This window comes from Acinonyx jubatus, chromosome A3, assembly GCF_027475565.1.
Source record: "Acinonyx jubatus isolate Ajub_Pintada_27869175 chromosome A3, VMU_Ajub_asm_v1.0, whole genome shotgun sequence".
NCBI classification, from domain to species: Eukaryota; Metazoa; Chordata; class Mammalia; order Carnivora; family Felidae; genus Acinonyx; species Acinonyx jubatus.
The window spans coordinates 118122130-118144158 of NC_069388.1; the positions used below are offsets into that span (position 1 = coordinate 118122130).

The 22029-nt window shown below is 54.8% G+C and overlaps 1 protein-coding gene across 1 annotated transcript in view; it reads left to right on the forward strand.

Annotated features, from left to right (window-relative positions):
• DNMT3A (DNA methyltransferase 3 alpha) overlaps nt 1-20557 on the forward strand; it is a 100848-nt gene extending 80291 nt beyond the window's left edge. Inside the window, exons 7-23 of the mRNA XM_027033331.2 lie at nt 5216-5431; nt 5696-5854; nt 6225-6332; nt 6581-6737; nt 7067-7216; nt 7324-7368; nt 8110-8189; nt 8703-8815; nt 8948-9131; nt 9348-9432; nt 11679-11824; nt 12610-12700; nt 12890-13038; nt 14062-14147; nt 15954-16023; nt 16855-16973; nt 18049-20557. Of these exons, the coding sequence (XP_026889132.1) occupies nt 5216-5431; nt 5696-5854; nt 6225-6332; nt 6581-6737; nt 7067-7216; nt 7324-7368; nt 8110-8189; nt 8703-8815; nt 8948-9131; nt 9348-9432; nt 11679-11824; nt 12610-12700; nt 12890-13038; nt 14062-14147; nt 15954-16023; nt 16855-16973; nt 18049-18190 (2100 nt within the window). The 3' untranslated portion in view covers nt 18191-20557. The remainder of the gene's footprint in view (nt 1-5215; nt 5432-5695; nt 5855-6224; nt 6333-6580; nt 6738-7066; nt 7217-7323; nt 7369-8109; nt 8190-8702; nt 8816-8947; nt 9132-9347; nt 9433-11678; nt 11825-12609; nt 12701-12889; nt 13039-14061; nt 14148-15953; nt 16024-16854; nt 16974-18048) is intronic.
• Nucleotides 20558-22029: the final 1472 nt, after the last annotated feature.

Genomic DNA, 22029 nt, shown 5'->3' on the forward strand with positions numbered 1-22029 from the left:
TCTCTTAACCTCCTTATACCAGCACCTGTTCCAGCTGGTGTGTTCCCAGCTGACTGTGGCTGGAAGCCAGGCACCTGGGGCAGTATCTCTTTAAGAGATGCTGGTATTCCAGGGCCTGGGAGGGCAGATGTTATCACTTCTATTTTGCAAATGAGAAAACCAGACTTCTTGGGGTTAAGTGACTTGTTCAAGGTCATGGTGATGGAACCAGAACCCAAGTCCAGATCTTCTGACAAGTGCTGCTGGCTAAACAGCTCTCTGCTGCTGACAGCATTTACCTTCAGTTCCTCTGCTCCTCCTTCTAATTCATCTTGCAAACGGAAACCAGGCTGATCTTTCCAAAATAACCATTCATCTGGTCTTGTCAGAAACACCTGTGTTATTCTTCACTGCTGTGGGATATAGCCATTGACATCTTTCTCTGCACCCTTTAGCCTTAGTTGTCTTGGGAGGTGGAGATGGGCAAGGATTTCCCCCCACCTCAGCCCTGCATCTCTTATTTCCTTTCTATCTTACTTCATTCCAAATCTGATTCATCTCTGCTCCACACTGACCTCTTAACCTCATTTATCATTCATACTAGCCATTTTTTTTTTGTTGGGCTTTCAAGCCATCCAAGTCCACGGGGCTTGGTATTTGTGGTATAGTTATCTTCACAGATGTTTTTTCAATGACCTTTTCCTATCTCTCCAAGTCTAGTTGAATCTGTCAGCTCCTTGAAGGTAGGGCCAAGAGGGTCTGCTTCTTTATCAGATGTGGGTAGAGAGAGAGTGTGTGTGTATGTGTGTCCCTCCTCCCTGGGATAGGGGCCTCTGCTCTGGAGGAGGGAGGTTGAAATGGTTGAGTCCGCACCTGGAGGCTCCAGAAGAGGAATGTAGTCTTCCCGAGCATCAGATGATCGTGCCTGGGAAAGAGGAATTGCTACACTTTTAAACTAGAGTGTGCCCCCCCGCCCTCCCCCCACAAACGGGAAAATGGGACATCCAAGGCAGATCCTGAGTGACGTAGGGGACCCAGGGACTTGGCCAGGAAGAGGTTTTCAAAGCCTGAACTCAAGCCACGCGTTTAAGGGACCCCTGTCGATCCACCTGTAGTATGAAGAGGAGAGCCCTCTCCCCAACAGTTCTTGTTCTGGAGCGCTCCCAATTTCTGCAGGCGCCTTCTGTCCATCTCTGTGTGCTTTGAGTTTTCCCTACAGCTTCCTGGGCCTCTACGCTCATCTGTAAGCTGTTTCTTCTTCTTCTTTTTTTTTTGGTTGTGCTTCCGAGAGACTGACTTTTACCAACTTTCTCCTGGTTCTCCCAGGCTGTCCGCAACCTCCTCTCTTCTTTTGCCGGCGCTCCTGGTACTCTCCACGCTCCCAGCTTACCTCCGCCGCTGCAGTGCAGCCCCTTCCCTCCCGGGTCCCCTTCCCAGCCTCCGCGGGCTCCCCGCCTCGCCCCGAGGCGTCCCTCGGAGCTCACGCAGAGTTGGGGGTGAAGGGGGCGGGAGGGCCAGCCCGGAGGAGGGGGCGGTGCCGCCTCCAGCCCCGGCCTGGGCGGGGTCCTGGGAACGGGCGGAGGCCCAGCCGCGCCCCCAGGCCCCAGCGGCGGCCCGCGCCCCTCGGACGGGAGGAGAGGGGCTGGCCCATTGCCAGCGTCTGAGAGCCGGCCCCCTCCCCCGGCCCGCTCGCAGCCAACCAGGCACTCCAGCGGGGCCCACGTGACCTGGAGTTCTAGACAAAGAAAATGTTCAAGCCCTCCCCCCCACCTCCCCCCTCCCCCTCTCCCTGGCCCCCTCCGCCCCCAGCCCCATCGCCCCCTTCCCCTCCCCCCAGACGGGCAGCTACTTACAGAGCTTCAGGGCCGGGGCTCACACCTGAGCCGGACCACAGAGGGGCTGCACCTGGCCTTATGGGTAGGTTCCTGGACGGAGCCCTGGGGAGACTGGGGGCGGGGAGGCGGCAGGGGCCGGTGGGAGGATCTCTGGGCCGCTGCAGCCCTCTGGATTTGAGAAGAGTCAAAGTCTGCCTCCCTGGCCCGCAGGAGCTGGCTGCTGTGCCTGGCCCGAGTTCTGGAGATGCTGAGTTAGTGCTGTCCCACCCACTCCCTCTTCAGGAGCCCCCAACCCCACTTCTCCCTGTGCTCAGGTGGGGACTGGCGGTGCAGGGGCCAGAAGAGCAGCCCCAGCGTGTGTGCCCGGGGCAGCAGTCAGTGAAGCTGGGGGGCAGGCCCTGGCCCACGGGAGCTGGGAGACCAGGAGTTGGGCTGGAAGCAGCCCTTTGGCCAAAGTGGCTCGCTGATGGGTTGCCGGCATTTCCTTGCTGACCCGTGCTCTTGGCTGGTGGACCATGCTGTCCTCGGGCCATGCCAACCTTGCAGCCTCTTGGGAGGGACAGTTTCTTCTTCTGCGTGTCACTGGGAGCCACGGGGCAGGCCAGGCAGAGAGAAATGGTGCTGGGTAGGAGGGAGCAGTGTGGCCCTGACAGGGGCTGTGGCACGTCAGCGGCTGCCGTGGAGGGCAGCCTGACGCCGACCTGGGAAGGCAGAGGTGCCTGGGACAGCCTGGGATCTACTGCACCGGCAGTCCACATGGGCGCCCGGACCTCTGACCTTTGGAACGGAAAGCAGCCTGAGTCGCAGAGGAAGGTGGAGGCGGGACAGCTGCCCAGGAAGATGGGCCTGGACGCGGGGCCCTTGCCTCTACTAGAGCGGAGTTGCCAGTGGCTTTCCAGGCTGGACAAACTCCAGAGAAGTGGCTTCCTTGAGCCACAGTAGTGGGGGGGGTTGGTGCGGTGTCTCCCTGGCCCTGCCCAATCTCTGGGCCGCTCTGGCGTGGGCTCTTGTGAACTGGGGGTAGGAGCCTTTAGCCCAAATGCCAAAGCCCTGAGTTAACCCTTCTTTCTCCTATTGTTTGCCTGGGGAGGAGGGTGGGAGTGAGCGTGGAAAAAAGGCATTCCCACACTGCCCTAGGCAGACTATTCTAATGAGGCCCCTCCCCCACCCAGCCACCGTCTCTGCCACTTCTTCCCCTTTCCTCTTGCCTCCTGCTGCTAACCCACCCCCATCCTCCTTCCCCCACCCCTGCTGGCCTCGTCCCTATGGAGGCCCCCTTCTTCCTCCTCCTCCTCCGCCTGCCAAAACCCTGCTGGGTGCGCGTTCTCCTGCACCTAGTGGGTTGGGGGTGCTTAACAGCCGTCAGCAGCAGCATCTGACAAGCTGGGGGAAGTTGTGGGGGAAGAATAATGTTCAGGAACTCACAGTGGAGGGGTTGAGAAGAGAGACAAAGGGGCTGTGGGGGAGTGAGGAGGGTGGCATCAGGCACGATTCCCTTCTAGACCTGGGGAGCCCGGCACCCACCCGCTGCTGTTCTCTGTGCCAGTGGCTTCACCTTTCCAAAGAAGGCCCCTCCTGCCCTCTGCCACCCGCAACCTTGTTCTGGCCGAGGGGCCTCGTCACCCCCGAAGCAGGGTCTTTGGGTCTCCCACAGCAGCACCCTGCTGTAGATCCGTGCCTGAATTTCAGGGAGGCATGGTGTTTCTCCGTGAGCGGATCTGGGGCTTCAGTAGTGTTGCCACAGCTGGTCCTGGAAGAGGATGGGGTTGAGCACACACCTAGGCCCACCTTCTTGTGGGGGAGGAGGTGGTAGATAATTGATGGTGGGACGGGGAGGGCAAAGTCCCGGCAGGTGAGCAAGGGGCTTGGGAGGGAAGAAAAGTTGCCCTGCCTTCTTCCACCGCTGGCATCCAGCTCCTTTTCCCAGCTGTTTGTGGGCTGGGGGCAAAGGATGCGGTGTCCCATCTTAGAATTTGTGGAGTCGGGGGGAAAGAACCAGGACTTCATCCTCAGTGTTTCAGGACTGCACCAGAAGCAGGGTTGGTCGGTGGCCTGGAGGCAGACGGGAAGACCGGAAGGGAAATGAATCGACGACACAGTAGGCCTTTGAGCTTAAAACAAAGGTTCTTCACCTGGGACCCTGGCATCTGGGAGTCCGTTGACAAGCTTTGGAGAGAGAGTCCTTGGAAATCTTGATACTTGTGTACATCAGATTCTTAAACCAGTCAGAAACAGGTAGTGGAAATCCTTTAGATCAAATGCTTTTTTAGGTTGGGCAACTTGGAAGAGAAAGAAAGGACTGCTTAGAATCGGCTGTTACTGCCAGGCGAAGGCGGGAATGTAGGTGCTCCGACTAGCTTAGAGCTCTTCTACTCCAAGTTGCTTTGTGATATGCTTATGTAGTCTTGAGGACGGGCTTGCATTTACAGCTCTAAACTCTCTGGGAAAGCTTCATGTTGAAAGGCAGATTGAAGATGGGATGTTTTTCTCCGAATGTGGTGGAAACAGGTGCAGAGCCTTGAAGTTTGAGATTCATGTGTCCCTCAGATTCAGTAGCTGGGGTGACACTAGGGGAAATGGTTCTCAGAGCTAAGGATCAAGGATTTTGTTCTGTAGGGTGATGACAGTTTTGGAGCAGGTTTTGGGAAGGATGAGCGCGATGAGGCGAACGGATGGAGGCTGGCCACTTGGGAGCATAATTGGGTTTGGATGGTTAATTGGTCAGTAGGATGGCAGAGAGGATGTGTGGCTTGTAGGGTGTTGGATCTGAAAGGTGCATGTAGAAAGAAGGGGGGAACCCGATAACATGCATTTGATAACAATGCTAAGAACTCCAGAATGACGTAGGAGCAGACAAGCTCTTGTGGCTCTTTCTGTGGGGTTTGAGCAGAGAGGGAACACGGAACAGTGATTTCATCCTTGGGAGACATCACGACAAAACTGGATTTGTGGTCTGGAAGCCAAGACCAGGAATAGAAGGGATTGATTGCCCAGGAAAATTACAAAGAAAAGGACAAGAGGATCCAATTCGTGCTTGGGAAGTAAGATCGAGGGCGGAGCCAAGGTCTGTGCCTAAGCTGAGGCGCACAATTACTGTTTGAGTAGAATTAATCTTTCCATGTCAGAGGGTGGGCAACTGGTGATGCTGACCGATGAAGGAAGATTTTTGTGAGAGGCACAAGAGGAGGCTGGAAAGCAGCCAACTGTTTTGAGTTCACCAACCAACTTCAGATCTTCCCGTTTTCCATGGCAAGCCAGTTGAGTTGATGAGCAAAGAACTCAGCTATACTTCTGTCACTCTCTCCAGGCCACAAAGAGATTGAGAAGAGCCCTCCCGTATCAAGCGGCCTTGCTAATTCCTGGAGAGGTCAAGGTAACTTCTGTTACCTTTGTTTCTCCAGGCTGAGAAGAAAGCCAAGGTGATTGCAGTAATGAACGCTGTGGAAGAAAACCAGGGGTCTGGCGAGTCTCAGAAGGTGGAGGAGGCCAGCCCTCCCGCGGTGCAGCAGCCCACTGACCCTGCGTCCCCCACTGTGGCCACCACACCTGAGCCTGTGGGAGCCGACGCCGGGGATAAGAACGCCACCAAAGCGGCCGATGATGAGCCAGAGTACGAGGTGAGCGGCTCGCTTCTTCACCTGCCTCGTCCAGCTCTTTCCTGGGTCCTTCCACTGCCAGCTCTTCCCGTCCTGCTCTCCTCTCTCCACCTGACCCCAGGCCTCTTCGTCTCCCCAGTCTTGCTCTGTCTCGGTCCGTTCAGATGGAGCTCCCTCCTGGCTGTCCTGACCCTCAGATGCCCAGGGCTGGGGTTGCCATGGGGGGATCAGGGTGGCAGGGCCTCGTGACCACCACGTAATGACTTCTGCTCCTTGGGGCTCCAGGACGGCCGGGGCTTTGGCATTGGGGAGCTGGTGTGGGGGAAACTTCGGGGCTTCTCCTGGTGGCCAGGCCGCATTGTGTCTTGGTGGATGACGGGCCGGAGCCGAGCAGCTGAAGGCACCCGCTGGGTCATGTGGTTCGGAGACGGCAAGTTCTCGGTGGTAAGTTGTGGGGTTTGGAGGTAGCCTCGGGGAGGGACGGGTCTGGGTCCCAGGGGCTATCTAGGCTTTTTGGCTGGGGGCGAGGTCCAGAACTGGGGCGGAAGAAGCGGTCTCGGGGAGCTGGTGCGCCTGCCAGGCTCTTGCCTCCCGGGACCCTTTCTCCAGAACTCCTTTCCTGCTTGCATTCAGGTCCTCCCCCACGCTTGGGTTGGACTCCTCCTTTGAGCATCGTGTAATCATTTGTCGATGCATCTGGTCCTCTCAAGGGCAGAGGCCGAGTCCTCACGCCCCAGTACCTGCCTGTTGCCGGGCACGCGGTGGGGGCTCGGGTGTGGCCAGAGGAGCAAGGGGGCGTCGCTTGTTCCTCCAGGTGTGTGTTGAGAAGCTGATGCCCCTGAGCTCGTTCTGCAGTGCTTTCCACCAGGCAACCTACAACAAGCAGCCCATGTACCGCAAAGCCATCTACGAGGTCCTGCAGGTGAGTGCCCCTCCGAGGCAGAGGGGGCTTAGGCAGCAGGGACCCTAGCTGGTCTAGAAGCCGGAGGGCAGACGTTAGGCCCAGGCAGGGGGTCCACCTGTAAGGCCCTTGGGAATCCTCTCTGCGCTCCCCTCCTCCAGTGTTCTCCTGCGGTCCTGCCCTGCCCCTTCTCCCAGCTCTTGCCTCAGGCCACCTTTGCTGTCCTCCAGCCTGTCCTGACGCTCTCCCCAACAAGTGTTGCCCTCCAGGTGGCCAGTAGCCGTGCGGGGAAGCTGTTCCCAGCGTGCCACGACAGCGATGAGAGCGACACTGCCAAGGCCGTGGAGGTGCAGAACAAACAGATGATCGAATGGGCTCTCGGAGGGTTCCAGCCCTCCGGCCCCAAGGGCCTGGAGCCACCCGAAGGTAAATGCAGGTGCTCAGCCCAGCCTTCTGGGACCCCTGCCAGCCAGGTAGCTCCATGCCAGGGCTGGGAAGGCTCTGCCTAGAGGCACCAGGTGCCTCTGTCGAGAGGCCCGGGGGTGTGTCCCTTTCCCTGGGTTCAGCGTAGGGGCGGTGCTGCTCTGGGACGCAGAATAAGATGCTCCCGTTGGCTTGCTGGCACTGGGGGGCTGGGAGCTAGAACAAGTTGGGGACCAGGCTGCACCCCTTTGTAGGCAGAACAGAGGAGGGGAGGGAGCTGGCACTGCTTGTCCGTGGTAACCACAGTCTCGTCACCTGCTTTCCTTATCCAGAGGAGAAGAACCCCTACAAAGAAGTTTACACAGACATGTGGGTCGAGCCTGAGGCGGCTGCCTATGCACCACCCCCACCAGCCAAAAAGCCCCGAAAGAGCACAACTGAGAAGCCCAAGGTCAAGGAGATCATTGACGAACGCACAAGAGGTAGTTGGCCTGGCTCTGGAGAGAGTGGTGTGGCGAGGCTGGCGTTCAGAGGCGCGGGCAAGGCCCTTGCGGCCCCCTCTGATGCTGGGCTCTCCTCCCCTCCGCAGAGCGGCTGGTGTACGAGGTGCGGCAGAAGTGCCGGAACATCGAGGGTGAGTCCTCGTGGGCACTGACTCCCTGGGAGGTCCATAGTCTGTGGCTCCCGGCATGGGCAGGAGAGCTTGGCTCCTCGTGTGGTGCCCGGCACAGAGTAGCATAGGTATTTAGAAAGGTTCGAACGTCACAGGATGTCAGTACCCAGTCAAGGCCTCTGTCCTGTATGTCCCACCCCCAGCCTGCTTCACACGCTCTCCTGTCAGTGACCTGGGCTGGTCCTTAGGGTTTGGGACACTCCAGTGGGTCAGAGCGAGGTGGCCTCTTGGATTTGCTTAAACCTGTGACCTTTGGGCCTTTTACTTTTCCTCACCTTCTCTCATCCCGTGGTCACTGGAGCATCTCCTGTCTGTTTCCCTTGACCTAGTCTGTCCAGCGTGGGGCCCTCAGGGCTGGGAAAGATGGGGCAGGAGCACGAGACTTAAAGACAGCCCAGGGACTGGACTGTCCCCAGAGTCACCCAGGGTCAGGGCCTTCTCCTGGGCGGGTTTCTGTCCTTGAATTACACCTTTCCTGGGCAGTAGGCGTTGCTGCTCTGAGAGCTAATGAGCTTTAAGAGTGGGGCCCTGGTGTCTTCCTGTTCCGTGGGTGCTCTCCCAGACTCCTGTCTGCCTCCTTTTGGGGCTGCGGCTCTAACACGCCCTTTTTTTGTAGCTTTTCTGGAGTGGGCTTTGGCCCAAGGTGGGAAGGGGCCCTTTGGTGACGTTCACTCCGCTTTCTCTGCTGTCCCTGCTTTCTAGACATTTGCATCTCTTGTGGGAGCCTCAACGTCACCCTGGAACACCCTCTCTTCGTTGGAGGAATGTGCCAAAACTGTAAGGTAGGGGCACACCCAGCAGAGACGTGGTTGAGAGTGACTCTGGGGCCCTGGCTCTCTGTGCCATCTCAACTCTTTGGGCTTATAGTCGCCTGGGGTGGCAGCAACGTTGACCCCACAGCTCACTGTGGACGCAGAGTCCTGATAACAGACCCTGGGCCTTCAGAGCGTTTACTTGCCCTTATTTGTCCTCCCCGGAAAGATTCTTCCCCCTCTAAAGCCCATTCTGCTCCCCGGATGTGGGCTCACAATGTCACAGTCCCTAGTGTGGGGTGAGGGAGAACGGGCTGATGGATGGATGTCCTTGGGGGCCCAGGAGAAAAGTCCAGCACCGCAGCAAGGGACAAGGGGATGCGGTTCCCTCCCTGGCGTTGCTCTCGTGCCTCTTGATTCCACGCACTGCCGTGGGTCGGGAGACCTGCTGTCCCCTGCTCAGACCTGGGTTCAAAGCCCACCTTCGCCGTGGCTGTCCCGGGTGCTGCCTGGTGGTCTCTGACCCTCCGCTCTGCTGTCTAGAACTGCTTTCTGGAGTGCGCCTACCAGTACGACGACGACGGCTATCAGTCCTACTGCACCATCTGTTGTGGGGGACGCGAGGTGCTCATGTGTGGGAACAACAACTGTTGCAGGTGAGGGTCCCTGCCTGGCCCGCAGCCCCCCAGCCGAGCTCCGTCCGGGGCCAAGCGGCCCCCCTGCCCGGCCTCGGCCCCGGCCCCGGCCCCGGCCGTGCTCCAGCCCTGCTCCACTGGGCTTCCTTCCAGGTGCTTTTGTGTGGAGTGTGTGGATCTGTTGGTGGGGCCGGGGGCCGCCCAGGCGGCCATCAAGGAGGACCCCTGGAACTGCTACATGTGCGGGCACAAGGGCACCTACGGGCTGCTGCGGCGGCGGGACGACTGGCCCTCGCGGCTGCAGATGTTCTTTGCCAATAACCACGACCAGGAGTTTGTGAGTGCCGGGCCTGGGGCGCCTCTTTCCACCCCCTCCCTGCCGGACCAGAGGGCAGGCTCGGCCAGAGCCAGAGTGCTTGGGTGGTCGAGGGGCCTGGGCAGGGGTTCGGGTTTGGAAAGCCAGGGCAGCCCTAGTTGGCTGGGGGGAGGCCAGCCCCGGGTGCAGGCCTGCAGAATCCTGGCCATTCACCTGGCCTGTTGTGCTCATGCCTAGGACCCTCCGAAGGTTTACCCACCTGTCCCAGCCGAGAAGAGGAAGCCCATCCGGGTGCTGTCTCTATTCGACGGAATTGCTACAGGTGAGTGTGTGGCACGGACCCCAAGATGTGCCACCGTCCTGGTCCCGGGACGAGGAGGCTGTGCCTGAGGGACCATGTGTGTGTAACTCCGGCAAAACAGAGTGATAGTTAACGTGACAGCTGTTAAAATATTACCTCAGAGAGGAAACTACTTCTGTGCTCAATGAGAAGCAAAATCAGTGGTAAACCAGCATGTTTCTCAATGGGGGAGGCACTGCAGCAGAGGACAGGGTGGTCGTTAGCCAGAGATCATTGAAGATTTTCACAAAGCCTCAAAGGACAGACTCGGCGACCAAAACAAAAACACAGGCAGTTCTGTTGTGTGATGACTGTAACTTACAGTAAAAAAAAAAAAACAAAAAAAAAACAAAAAAACAACAACAAAAAAACTATCAACAAGAGAGTCTAAAGAATATTTAAATCACCCATAATTCCATAATTAGTGTTTTGGTGTCTGTCCTTTTATATTTTTTTTTCTGCGGGTATATGAATGTGTGTTTATATAATCATGCATAGATAGATAAATAAAACGAAAGGATAGTAAAATGCACACTGTGTTGTAACTTGCCTTTTCATTTGATACTATGAGTGCTTTTTCATGTTAACATGGACCTCCCTTACTGGAAAATGCTTCATAGGATTCCATTGGGTAAAAGTACCATCATTTAGTTAACTGATGATCTCTGTTGGGTTGTTTACTGTTTTTTCTCTGTTACGAGTAGTCCTTGACAATATCTTTATACACACATACACACATAGACTGTTCTCTTGTAGGGAATGCCGGGTCACCGTATGGGAAGTTTTTTTCATGCGGTTCTTGACCTTGCCAGAGTGCCCTCCTGAGAGGTGCCACTGACCTCTGTCCATCTGCCAAGCCCCTAGGCCGAGGGCTTCTCCCGTTTTTGTTTTTGTTTTTGTTTTTTTTTAAAGGTTTAATTTTTTTAACGTTTTTTTCTTTTGAGAAAGGGAGAGTACATGTGAGGGGGAGGGACAGACAGAGAGGGAGAGAATCCCAAGCAAGCTCCACCATGCTAGTGCAGGGCTCCAACCCAGGAACCAGGAGATCATGACCTCAACCACCCAGGTGCCCTGAGGGCTTTTCAGTTTTGTTTTTTTTTTTAAATGTTTATTTTTGAGAGAGAGAGAGAGAGACAGAGTGCTAGTGGGAGAGGGGTAGAGAGAGAGGAAGACCATGAATCTGAAACAGGTTCCAGGCTCTGAGCTGTCAGCCCAGAGCCCGACCCGGGGCTCAAACCCACAAACTGTGAGATCGTGACCTGAGCCAAAATCGGACACCCAACTGACGAAGCCACCCAGGCGCCCCGGCTTCTCAGTTCTTAAGAAAGGAACAACCCTCTTCAGAACTTGTGACCAGAGGGAGACGGGCTGTCAGAGGGTCAGGGTGGGGTAGCATCCCAGGCCAGATGCTTATGTGCTGTTCTCAGCTCCACGTTGATATTATGTAAACGTGGAGAAGTTAATTTACAGCCTTGGTTTCCCAGGCCAGAACCTTGAGGCCTTCTGGAACCACGTCACACCCCAACAGGCTGTAAATGCTCCTTGGTGGGGAGGCCTGTTGAGCAGTGGAGATGATGCTGTTTCTCCGGAAGCTCTCAGGGTCTGTTCTAATTGTTTCCTTGCCCTCAATTAGCAGGCATTTGTGGAGGGATCGTGGTAAGAAAGTGAGTGTAGCTCGCTCAGGAGGAAACACAAATGAGACTCCTTCTCTGTCCTGAAGACCATTTGCAACCTAACTGCTGAATTAGAAATACACACCGTTGTAATGAGTTGGGGAGAGACGCAGAGTGCTAGGGGCTTCCAGGGGCAGGGAGGTGCTTCCAGGGGGCTGCGGGGTGGGGGTGGGGGGGTGTTGGCGAATCCTTGTAGAGCAGGTGGCATTTATGTTGAGTCTTGGAGGCTGGGTAGAGTTGCAGCAGGAGGCCATGGGTGAGGGGTGAGGAAGGCTAGTATATGCAGGATGTAGAAACAGCAAAGAAGAGGCCTCCCCAAAAGTCACCTGCTATTCTCTCTGGTCCTGAAAACCATCTGTTGTCTGCTCTTGACTGCCTTTTTGCTCATGCCAAAGTAGGCATGACAGAGGTCCAGAAGGATCCTGCAGCTTACCGGGCAGGGTAGGGTTCAGGCCTGTTGCTGACCCATGTGTCTAGCCAGCCAGAGAGCCCCCTGAGAAGACCAGGGTGCTGGGAAGGAGACCCAGTGACCGTGCCTTTTGCTGGCTGGCACAGGGCTTCTGGTGCTGAAGGACTTGGGCATTCAGGTGGACCGCTACATCGCTTCCGAGGTGTGTGAGGACTCCATCACAGTGGGCATGGTGCGGCACCAGGGGAAGATCATGTACGTCGGGGACGTCCGCAGCGTCACACAGAAGCATGTATGTCAGCGCAGTGGGACCCGTCCCGCCTTCTCTGCGTCCCTTGCGCTTTGCTCCCGGCAGGGGGGGGGGGGGGGGGGGCGGCGGCGGCAGCGCCCCCTTGCATTCTGTTCATTTGCTCTTTTCCTTTGTCCTTTTCCCCAGCCTCTTCTCCTCTTCCGTTTTCCTCCTGTCTGCAGAGGAAGATGGGCAGCCCCCAGCTAGCTTCAGGGCCTTTTTACTAGAGCGCCTTGGTTCCCGTTTTTCTAATACTTTTGGCAACAGCTTTACCAGCCTCCATTTCTGGGGGGCTCTGGCAGCGTCTTGCCCAAGTGACCCTTTGTCTTTCCAGTTATCTAGCTCTACCCCTGAAAGTGCAGGCCCTCGGGGATCCCCAAGGGCATTTGGAGGGTGTTCAGATGGCCCAGATACCATGTCCAAAATGTGCAGAGCACAAAGTACCCTGAGATGCAGCTGCCCAGCCTGGACTGCCTTCCCTCTAAGTGGCTGCTTTTCCTGTCAGGAGCACGCTGTTTCCCTGCTGGCCTCAGAGATTATCCGGTTGAATCCCTTTGTTTAGGAAACTGAGCTCAGAGAGCCTCAGTGCCCATGGGGCGGTGTGTGTGTGTTTGGGGGAGGGGGGCATATATGTGGTATTAGATACGAACGTATGTAGTGAGCATACCAAGCAGCTGGGTCTCCTCTCTCCCATGCCAAAGTACTTTTTTGCCAAATTCACAGATAATTTCTTCCTTTCTGCCTCTGTCCCCGGACATCAGGCCATCACATTACCTTTATCCTCCCAGATCCAGGAATGGGGCCCGTTCGATCTGGTGATTGGGGGCAGTCCTTGCAATGATCTCTCCATCGTCAACCCTGCCCGTAAAGGACTCTACGGTAGGTGCCGTGCTCACCCCTCCACCTTCTGAGCTGGTGCTTCCGCACGTAGGTTTCCTACTTGGATATTTCTGCCCTGGGACAGCTACTCCCAATGACCCTGTCCTCCCTTGCCCTCCCTGTGCCCGAGCCACACCACTGTCTCATGCAGACAGCCCCAGCTGATGGCTTTCTCTTCCGACCTCTCAGAGGGCACTGGCCGGCTCTTCTTTGAGTTCTACCGCCTCCTGCATGATGCGCGGCCCAAGGAGGGAGATGATCGCCCCTTCTTCTGGCTCTTTGAGAATGTGGTGGCCATGGGCGTTAGTGACAAGAGGGACATCTCGCGATTTCTCGAGGTATAGCCAGCAACCTTGGTTTGGCCAGCTCACTAATGGCTTCTACCTTGGACTGCTGCTTTATCCCTGTCTCATCTGCATTGTGGAGCTGGGGACTGGTGACTTCTGCTTTGCAAGGGGCCTGTTTGGGAAGCTCAGGGCTTCCCATTTAGGGAGGAAACATTGCTAGAAGCCGACCCTGGAAAGAACCTGTGGTCTCACTCTAAGAGGTAGTGTGTGGGTGTGGGCCTCAGGGCTTGAAGGACTGTTCCTAAGTCAGGTGGGGTGCCAGACTCCTAGAGTTGGGGTTCTGTGTGGTGCTTCACTGGGGGAACCTTTGAGATGGCCAGATCAATTTTCCCCAACCAGAATGGCTTGCCCTCACTCCCTGGCACCACGACAGATGCTCTGTGGCATCTGAGAAGGAAAAAACATGGCTTACCGTGGGTCCCAGCTCAGCTCTGAGCCGGCTGGAGCCGTGCACTCAGGATCTCTGTGGCCAGAGGCATTCTTGGGGTGGGCAGTCTGGGAGCTCGAGCCCATGCTCCCGCTCGGTGTTCTTACGTTAAGCGCAAGCGTCTGTTTGGCTCATAATCTGGACACACAGTGAACACATCCACACTCATTGGAACTCTCTTACTCAGAGCCTCTGGGTGAGCTAGAGGTATGTAGTCCAATAGGGTAGCCATCAGCCACGCGTGGTATTTAAATTGACATTAAAATTCCTCAGTCGCTCTAACCTCATTTCAAGTACTCGTTAGCCACCTGCAGCTACTCCATTGAACAGGGCAGACAGAAAACATTTCCGTCATCACAGGGTGTTCAGTTGGACTGCAGTGGTCTAGAATGTTCTAATGAGAGCATGTGGAATGTGGCTGGGTTCCATTCTGGCTTTTCCTAGAGGCTTCAGGCTGTTCCACTGTGTGGCTTCCTGAGAGAGGAGTAAGCGGCTTTGAGGCTGTAAGGCTCTAAAACTAGCAAAATTTCCTGGCGCACTCTGATTTTCCTCTGTTGCTCATCTTTAATCTTTCTCCTGTTTTGTAGTCCAACCCTGTGATGATTGATGCCAAAGAAGTGTCAGCTGCACACAGGGCCCGCTACTTCTGGGGGAACCTTCCTGGTATGAACAGGTTGGTGAGAGAGCCCGGGTCTGGGGTGGCTGCGGGTCGGTGTCTGCAGGCAGCTCAGGCCAAGGAGGAGGAGGTCACTGAGGGGCCCTCTTGGGCAGCCACCCCTGCTGACCAGCTTGCCGCTCTGCCGTGTTTTTCTCTGTTTCCTTCTGCTTGAGGGAGAAGGCGAGTCAGGGCATAGAAAATACTTGCCTGAGAAATCAGAAACTAATGGCCGAAATAGGACCTTTGAAAGGGCACCCTTTACACAAAAGGAGAATCCCTGTGCTGCTGAGTGACATAGTTTGCGCTCCCACGTCGGTGATGGATCCAGACTGCGCTTGTCCTTAGTCTCCTAGGTGAAGCCACGGAGGGTGGATGTGGGATGGGAAGGAGTGGTGCCCACACCTGGGCCACATCTGCTCCAGGAGAGGGACCCTCGAAGCAACACTGGGCAGCTTAGAGGGTCCAGCTTCGCTTGTCATCCCCACACTTTGTTAGCTTCAGGTCCTTTGTTGGAAGGATGTTCTTTGTTTAGGTTACACAGGTAGAGATTTTAATGTCCAGATGTTCATGCAGGCAACTTCATTTCTTCAGTGGAATAAATGCATTCTAAAAAGGCCTATGAGGAGAAAGGAATTCTGACTGAGAGTCTGTTTAAGAGCAGAGTGAGATCCACCCAATCCAGATATCTGTTATGTAGGGAAATATTTTCCAGGATGTTCTTTTTTTCTTTTCCAGAATGTTCTAAGAGTGGATTATATACCTTGCTATATCTATAAATCAGAAACATCGTCTAACCTGGCCTCAGTCTTCTCCTCTTCCTCTCAGCCATTAGCGTGAAGTTGTAGGAACATCCCTAGCCTCCTACCCATGTAGCAAAACTGCTTGCTGTCTTTTGTGAGGGCTTATTGATGGGAAGGGGATGGGTCAGGAGGATAGCTGGCCTGAAAACTGTTTCAGTGCCCTCCTAAGCTCCCAAGACGTATGTGTACTGGAAGGGCAGACTGGATTACGCAATCCGGTGTTTCACGGAGCCACGAACTCAGTGTCTCTTCACGGATCTTGGTCCTGTGGGATTATTCTCACTTGCTTCTTCCGACTCTAAAATTCTAGAACTCTGACCTTCGAGGAGGACCAGAGGTACCACAAGGGACCAAGTAGAGGGAGTGTGTGCGTGAACAGGGCAGAGGCTGGAGGCGCCCACTCAGGCCGTGGGTCCCTGTGGGTCCCACGCTGAGGTGGTGGACTGCCATGGGAAACCTTCACTAAGTATTCTGAAAGGTCAGAAAAGGTCAGCGCCGAAGGTGATGTTCAGTGATCTGCTCTGCCCTGTGAGAAGTGACACATTGAATGTCACGGAATTTTAGTCTTCTGGGGACTGTGCGAGAATGTAGGCCTTTTTAACTATACATTTAAGGTGCACACTTCGATGAATTTTATCCAGCATATACACCCATGGAAACTGTCACCATAGTCAAGATACAGAACCTTTGGTCACCCCCAAAGCCTGACAGATACTTTGAAAGCTCAGTATATTTAAAGATAGCTAACAAGAGCGATTGGGTTTTCCTTCTTTGGGGCAGGTGTTACCTGCTTATTCGTGGATTGAGACCACTGTGGAACTTCCCTTCAAGGATTAATACTTGCTGCACTGTCCTTGGATGGCTGCAGTGTGTGTGCCTGTGTTTGGGGGGCGTTTGAAGGGGGTCACACGTGTGTGGGTGACATCAGCCCTCTTTTCCTCCTCCGTGTGAATCATGGCCGCCAGGCGCATCCCCGATGCTCTCCTGGTCTCTGGCGTTACCTTCTCTTTCTGCCTCCTAGGCCGTTGGCATCCACTGTGAATGATAAGCTGGAGCTGCAGGAGTGTCTCGAGCACGGCAGAATAGCCAAGGTTAGCCCCCTGGCACCAAAGCCGTCTGCTGGGGGGGGCAGGGAGAAGGGCAGAAAGGGCGGGGTGAGCCGGAGTGGCCTCTGGGGCCGTGTCCACAGCTAGTGTGGAGAATGCACTTTGGGAGGTGACACGGGGTCATGCAGCCAGTCGGCCAGAGGGGCGGGCCCGGGGGACAGCTTGGAGGGCAAGGAGAGAGATCAGAAGTCCTTCCTAGTCTCCGGCGCATCCGTTGAGCATCGCCTGCTGGTCCTGTGGGAAGCAGACACTCGATAAGACGTCTTTGCCACAGTCCCTGGATCCGCTCAGGCTTTTAAGCGTTTTGGCCAGGGCCTGTTGCACGAGCCTTCGGGACCGCACATCTCTCCTGTGATGTGGAAGCCGCATCTCTCTCTGGAGAAATCTCCTGGAGTGAGTGTACTAGGCGTCAGGGCCCACGAGAGCAGGCACCGACATTCGCCAACACTCTGCAGGGACCCCAGAGGTGTCCGAGCTCCCGAGTCGTTTGGCTTCCTTTTGCCTGCAAGTTACTTCACGTGTGCAAGAACCAGTTCTCAGAAGACTTAGGAAGTTCAGTCCTGGGCTCGAGCTGCTACTTCTCAAGTCCTTGGCCAGCGGGACTGGACTAAGGATGGCCGGGTGACCTCAAAGTGGGATGAAGAGCAGGGCGGTGGGATCTGCAGAGGCTCACGCCGGAGCCTCACCCCGGCCACCGGAACGGACCAGGCCTGACTTGTCAGTGTCAGACTTGCCTGTCCCGGCAAGGGCCTGGCACGTGTGTTAGACACACAGCCGGCAGATGAGTGCTCATTCTTTTCCTCTCCTTGTTTCTAGTTCAGCAAAGTGAGGACCATTACTACTAGGTCGAACTCCATAAAGCAGGGCAAAGACCAGCATTTCCCCGTCTTCATGAACGAGAAAGAGGACATCTTATGGTGCACTGAAATGGAAAGGTAGTACCGAGGCCGGGTGCTGGCGTCGTGGGGTGTGTGGGGTGAAGCGGTGGCTGTCTGTGAGGGAGGAGGGATCGCTGCCTCCTCCGGCCAGGCTCGTACCTTCCACAGGTACCCTGTGAGCGGTGGGTCCTCCCAAGTGTTTCCTGACAGGGCAGGTTCCTGGGGAGGACTCCTGTGCATCGTGAGGTTGGTCACACAGGGTAAGAGGGGTCTAGGAATCGGTTCGTGGTGCCTTGGCTCGCTCCCAGAGGTCCTTGCTCAAGCTGCTAAACCACGGGATCTTCCTCCACTTGTGCTGCTCGTTGTAGGTACTTTGCACACCGGGGCAGTGCGGGACCAAGGTAGGCCTCGCGGCCTCAGCACTCTGATTTGGTGCAAACCAGACTCTGGGGCTAGATTACCTCTTCAGTGTCAGTGTAACTGCAGCTTAGCCAAAGAGACCATTTACGCAAATGAACAGAACAAACAGAAACTTGAAGCTTCTGAACTCAGGCAAGAGTCCAACTCCTTTGTTGAGTCTGCTCTTGTGGAGAAGATACCAGAGGTGGAGGGGGCGGGGGTGTATTTATCTATCTAAATGTTTATTTTTTATTATTTTTGAGAGAGAGAGAGAGAGAGAGAGAGAGAGAGAGAGAGAGAGCGCACACGTGCATGGGGGAAGGGCAGAGATAGAGGGAGACACAGAATCCGAAGCAGGATCCAGGCTCTGAGCTGTCAGCACAGAGCCCGACACGGGGCTCGAACTCACAGGCTGTGCGATCGCGACCTGAGCCGAAATCGGATGCTTAACTGACTGAGCCGCCCAGGCGTGCCCTAGGGATGTGCATTTAAGTATATAGACTTCCATACCCGCCGTGCCTGTGTCTCCATCTTCTCAGGCGGAGGTGTTTTTCACAAATGCTAACTTTGTTTGTACTGGGAGGCGCCTCCCGGACAGCGATTATCTTACTTTCCTTCAGGTCCACAGAAAGTGGCTGGGTGCCTGAGTCGTGCTTGGTGAAGAAGGGCAGAAGATGTGGCAGACTCGCCCACGCCCACATTGACCCCTGCCCTTTCTGCCTTGTGTCTCTAGGGTGTTTGGCTTCCCTGTCCACTATACCGACGTCTCCAACATGAGCCGCTTGGCGAGGCAGAGACTGCTGGGCCGGTCATGGAGTGTGCCCGTCATCCGCCACCTCTTCGCTCCGCTGAAGGAATATTTTGCTTGTGTGTAAGGGACATGAGGGCAAACCGAGGTAGTGACACAAAGTTAAACAAACAAACAAAAAACAAAACACAACAAAACACCAACAACATGAGGATGGAGAGAAGTATCAGCACCCAGAAGAGAAAAAGGAATTTAAAACAAAAACCACAGAGGTGGAAATACCGGAGGGCTTTGCCTTTTGCAAAAAGGGTTGGACATCATCTCCTGATTTTTCAATGTTAATCTTCAGTCCTATTTAAAAACAAAACCAAGCTCCCCTCCCCCCCCTTTTTTTTTTTGGTCAAACCTTTTGTTTTCTACTCTTTTCAGAGGGGTTTTCTGTTTGTTTGGGTTTTTGTTTCTTGCTGTGACTGAAACAAGAAGGTTTATTGCAGCAAAAATCAGTAACAAGACATAGTAACGATACCTTGCAGAGGAAGGATGGGAGAGAAGGAAGAAAGGAAATTCTATAGAAATCTATATATTGGATTTTTTTTTTTTTTTTTTTTTTTTTTTTTTTTTTTTACTATATATCTTTTTTTGTTGTTGTCTCTAGCCTGATCAGATAGGAGCACAAGCAGGGGACAGAAAACAGTGACACTCAGCGGCAGAATTCCCTCCCAGCCACTGAGCTGTCTTGCCAGCACCATTCCTGGTCATGCAAAACAGAACCCAACTAGCAGCAGGGAGACAGAACACACAAGACCCTTTTATACAGTATTTCAGGTGCCTACCACACAGGAAACCTTGAAGAAAATCAGTTTCTAGAAGCCGCTGTTACCTCTTGTTTACAGTTTATATATATATGATAGATATGAGATATATATATAAAAGGTACTGTTAACTACTGTACAACCTGACTTCATAATGGTGCTTTAAAACAGCGAGATGAGTAAAAACATCAGCTTCCACATTGCCTTATGTGCAAAGGGTTTTAACCGAGGATGGAGGAGGGAGGCAGCTTGAAGGTGAATCGTTAACCATGGCGGGCTTTCCCCTTGGTATTTTCACAAGGTGAAGGAGGAGAATTTGGGAACCGTGTTCTCCCGCTCCTCCCTGCCAAAAAGGGGGTGAGAGGAGGTGGTCGGACCGTGGAAAGCTAAGAGTGGGATTCATCCAGGCTCACGCAATAACCTTTTGATTTTTTTTCAAAAAGGAGACTCCCTCGGCAAGATGGCAGGATAAGGGGTCTTCATTCCCAATTTCTCACATTAGCCGATTCGAGGGCTCCTTGTGGTGGGATCAGAAATAATCCAGAGTGTGGGAAAGTGACAGTCAAAACCCCACCTGGAGCAAATAAAAAAACATACAAAACGTACTGGTGCTTTCCTGTCTAAGTCGCCTTTTGTGTGTTCTTTTATGAGGCCCTCACCATCCACCCTCTGTGCACAAGGCGGCTTCTGGCCCCTGGAATGTGATGTTTTTGGTCATCTCCAAAGGCTGCAGTTTTATACTGGGAGGCTGATGACACCTTTTGTTATAATTATTATTATGGTTCTGGTTATAATTATGTTTGTTTTCAGATTTTCTTTAAGAAAACAAAAACCCAACCCCCCTCCCTTTCGGTTTCAAACCAAGGTGCGGGGAGCAGGGTGCTTCTAAGTTAGTGGTGGCCCTGGTGCCCTGGCTCCCCACCCCTCGGGCCAGGTGGGCCACCGGGCGCAGCGACAGCCAGGCGGCCAGAGGAGTCCCCGAGGCCGGCCTTCCGGGCGCGTCCCTCTTCTCTTCTACTCCCCTCCTCTCGAGTCCCGGGTGTCAGGGCTGGAGGGAGGACCGGGCCATCTCTCTCCTCGTGTGTATGATTGGAGTGGTGTGTATTTCTTTTCTAGTACTTGGTCTGATGATAGCTGTGCTCTTCGTTGGAGCCAGCAGCACCTGGAGCCCCCGAGTGCACTGACACCTCCTACCGAGGCGGGCAGCCTGGCGTTGGCGGTAGGCAGGGACAGCATTGGTGGCTCCAGGGTGAGGGCCCAATGGGCAGATGCTTGCCTGGATAGATGGGGTGTAGATATGTGGCATATAGAGATATATATTTTATAATGGGAGGGGGGATGGCACCTCCTGGGACTGGCAGGGCTGGGAGGTGTGCTGTCAAGCACATGGTCCCGAGTTCGCATCCCTAGAAAGATAGGGCCTACGGTGATAGGCGCTATATAAATACATAGATAGGGTCACGTATAAGAAATATTATGTAGTGGGGAGCGGGGCAGGGGGGCTCAGGATGCTGAGCCTCGGGTCCCACTGCAGACAAGCCCCACGCCAATCAATCAATCCCACACGCATACACAGGAACAGAATTCTACCAATGCAGAATGGACGCGTGCACGCGCGCATGCGTGCGCACACACACACACACACACACACACACACACACACAGCCAGGGGGCTCCCAGCGCCCTTCTCCCCAGGATTCAGGACTTCGTGGCGTCGGCCCTGCAGCTCTTTACCTCTGTTGCCCTGATTGCAGGTAGACTGTCAATCCCAGAAGTTGCTAGGTGCTGAAGGCAGGAAAAGGAGGAGGTTTTATTTTCGCAGGTGCTCTCCTCTAGCAGGTAGCGTTCTATCTCTTTTGCCCCTGGTGATGTCAAAAGATTCTTCTGTTAGCAACCTGTGATACTGACCTGCAACTCTAGGCACCAGTAAAGTCAGCCCTCGACTCCCCCTACCTATTCTCCCCCAACCAAAATAAAATTGACATCCAGGTCTGTCTCGGCCAAGGGGGCTTCCATTGGAAAAAAAAAAAAAATGGGACAGTGAAACTCATCATTTGAATAAAGCAAATTAATAATTGGTGACAAAACTAAACCAAGGCTTTGAATCCCTTGCTCGTTGCTCAGGAGTCCGCGCACAGCTGGTGGCCGTGGTCTCCTGTTCCTTTTAGAGGTGCTTGGTCCTGGGCCTCAAGCTACTATTTCCTTGTCAGATTGGTTTTTAAAATCACAGCCAGTTGCTTCCTGCCGGCTCTGTGACACGGTGGCAGGTGGCGATGGTGGGCCCCCCTGGGGCTGGAGCAGCTAGGAGGGGGGATCCGTCCGCCCCTCCCTCGTTGGAATCCCTGTACTAAATCGTGGTGCTTGCCCGTCCCTTCCTCCAGCCGGGCTCCATCCTCCTGGCCTGGAGTTCACCAGCACCACTCCAGGAAGGCTGTGGGGAGGAGGGCTGCCTCAGGCAGTCCAAGGTGCTCCCTCCCCCACTGGCCAACACTAAGGTCTTCGCAGTCCCCAGCGTCAGGACCGTCTCTTCCGGGCCTTTCTTCTGCAAACAGACTTACTGGCTCTCTCGGCCCTCCTAGGCTTTTCATCCACTGCTTACGCGAAGGGGTTTGCCTTTCCCGATGGCCCAAGCTCCACCCAGGGGGTCGGTGTGGGGATAGAAACTTGGCAGCCATGGATGTGGCAAAGCCTGAGGGCTTAGTGTGGGCCAGCCAGCTTGCTCGGAGGAGGCCTGGCTTTTGTGGGTGATAACCTAAGAGCACTTGTTCCTCCTGGTCTAGCAACCTGACTAGGCCCCGGAACGGGCCAGATGACAGTTCACAATCACCAGCTTTTCTTCCAGCCCAAGCCGTGGGCTTGGTCCCACAGTAGAATTTGAGAGGGTGTAGGGGACCTTGGGGATGTGCCAACTTGGCCATGCCAGATGCTCTCAGTCTACTTCCAGCCCCAGCAGGGGCGCTTCTGGGGACATGTATCTGGTCGCTTTCTAAAGGAGGGCTGTGCTTTGGCTGAGGCGGGGTCGTGCGAGGATTAAGGTGGGGATCGTTAACGCTTGCTGTGGGCGAAGCCGAGGGTAGAGGCACGGAGCGGAGAAACCAGGAGGGCCTAGGGAAAATTCTGGAATATGTCCCCATTGGGATCTTCTTTGTAACGA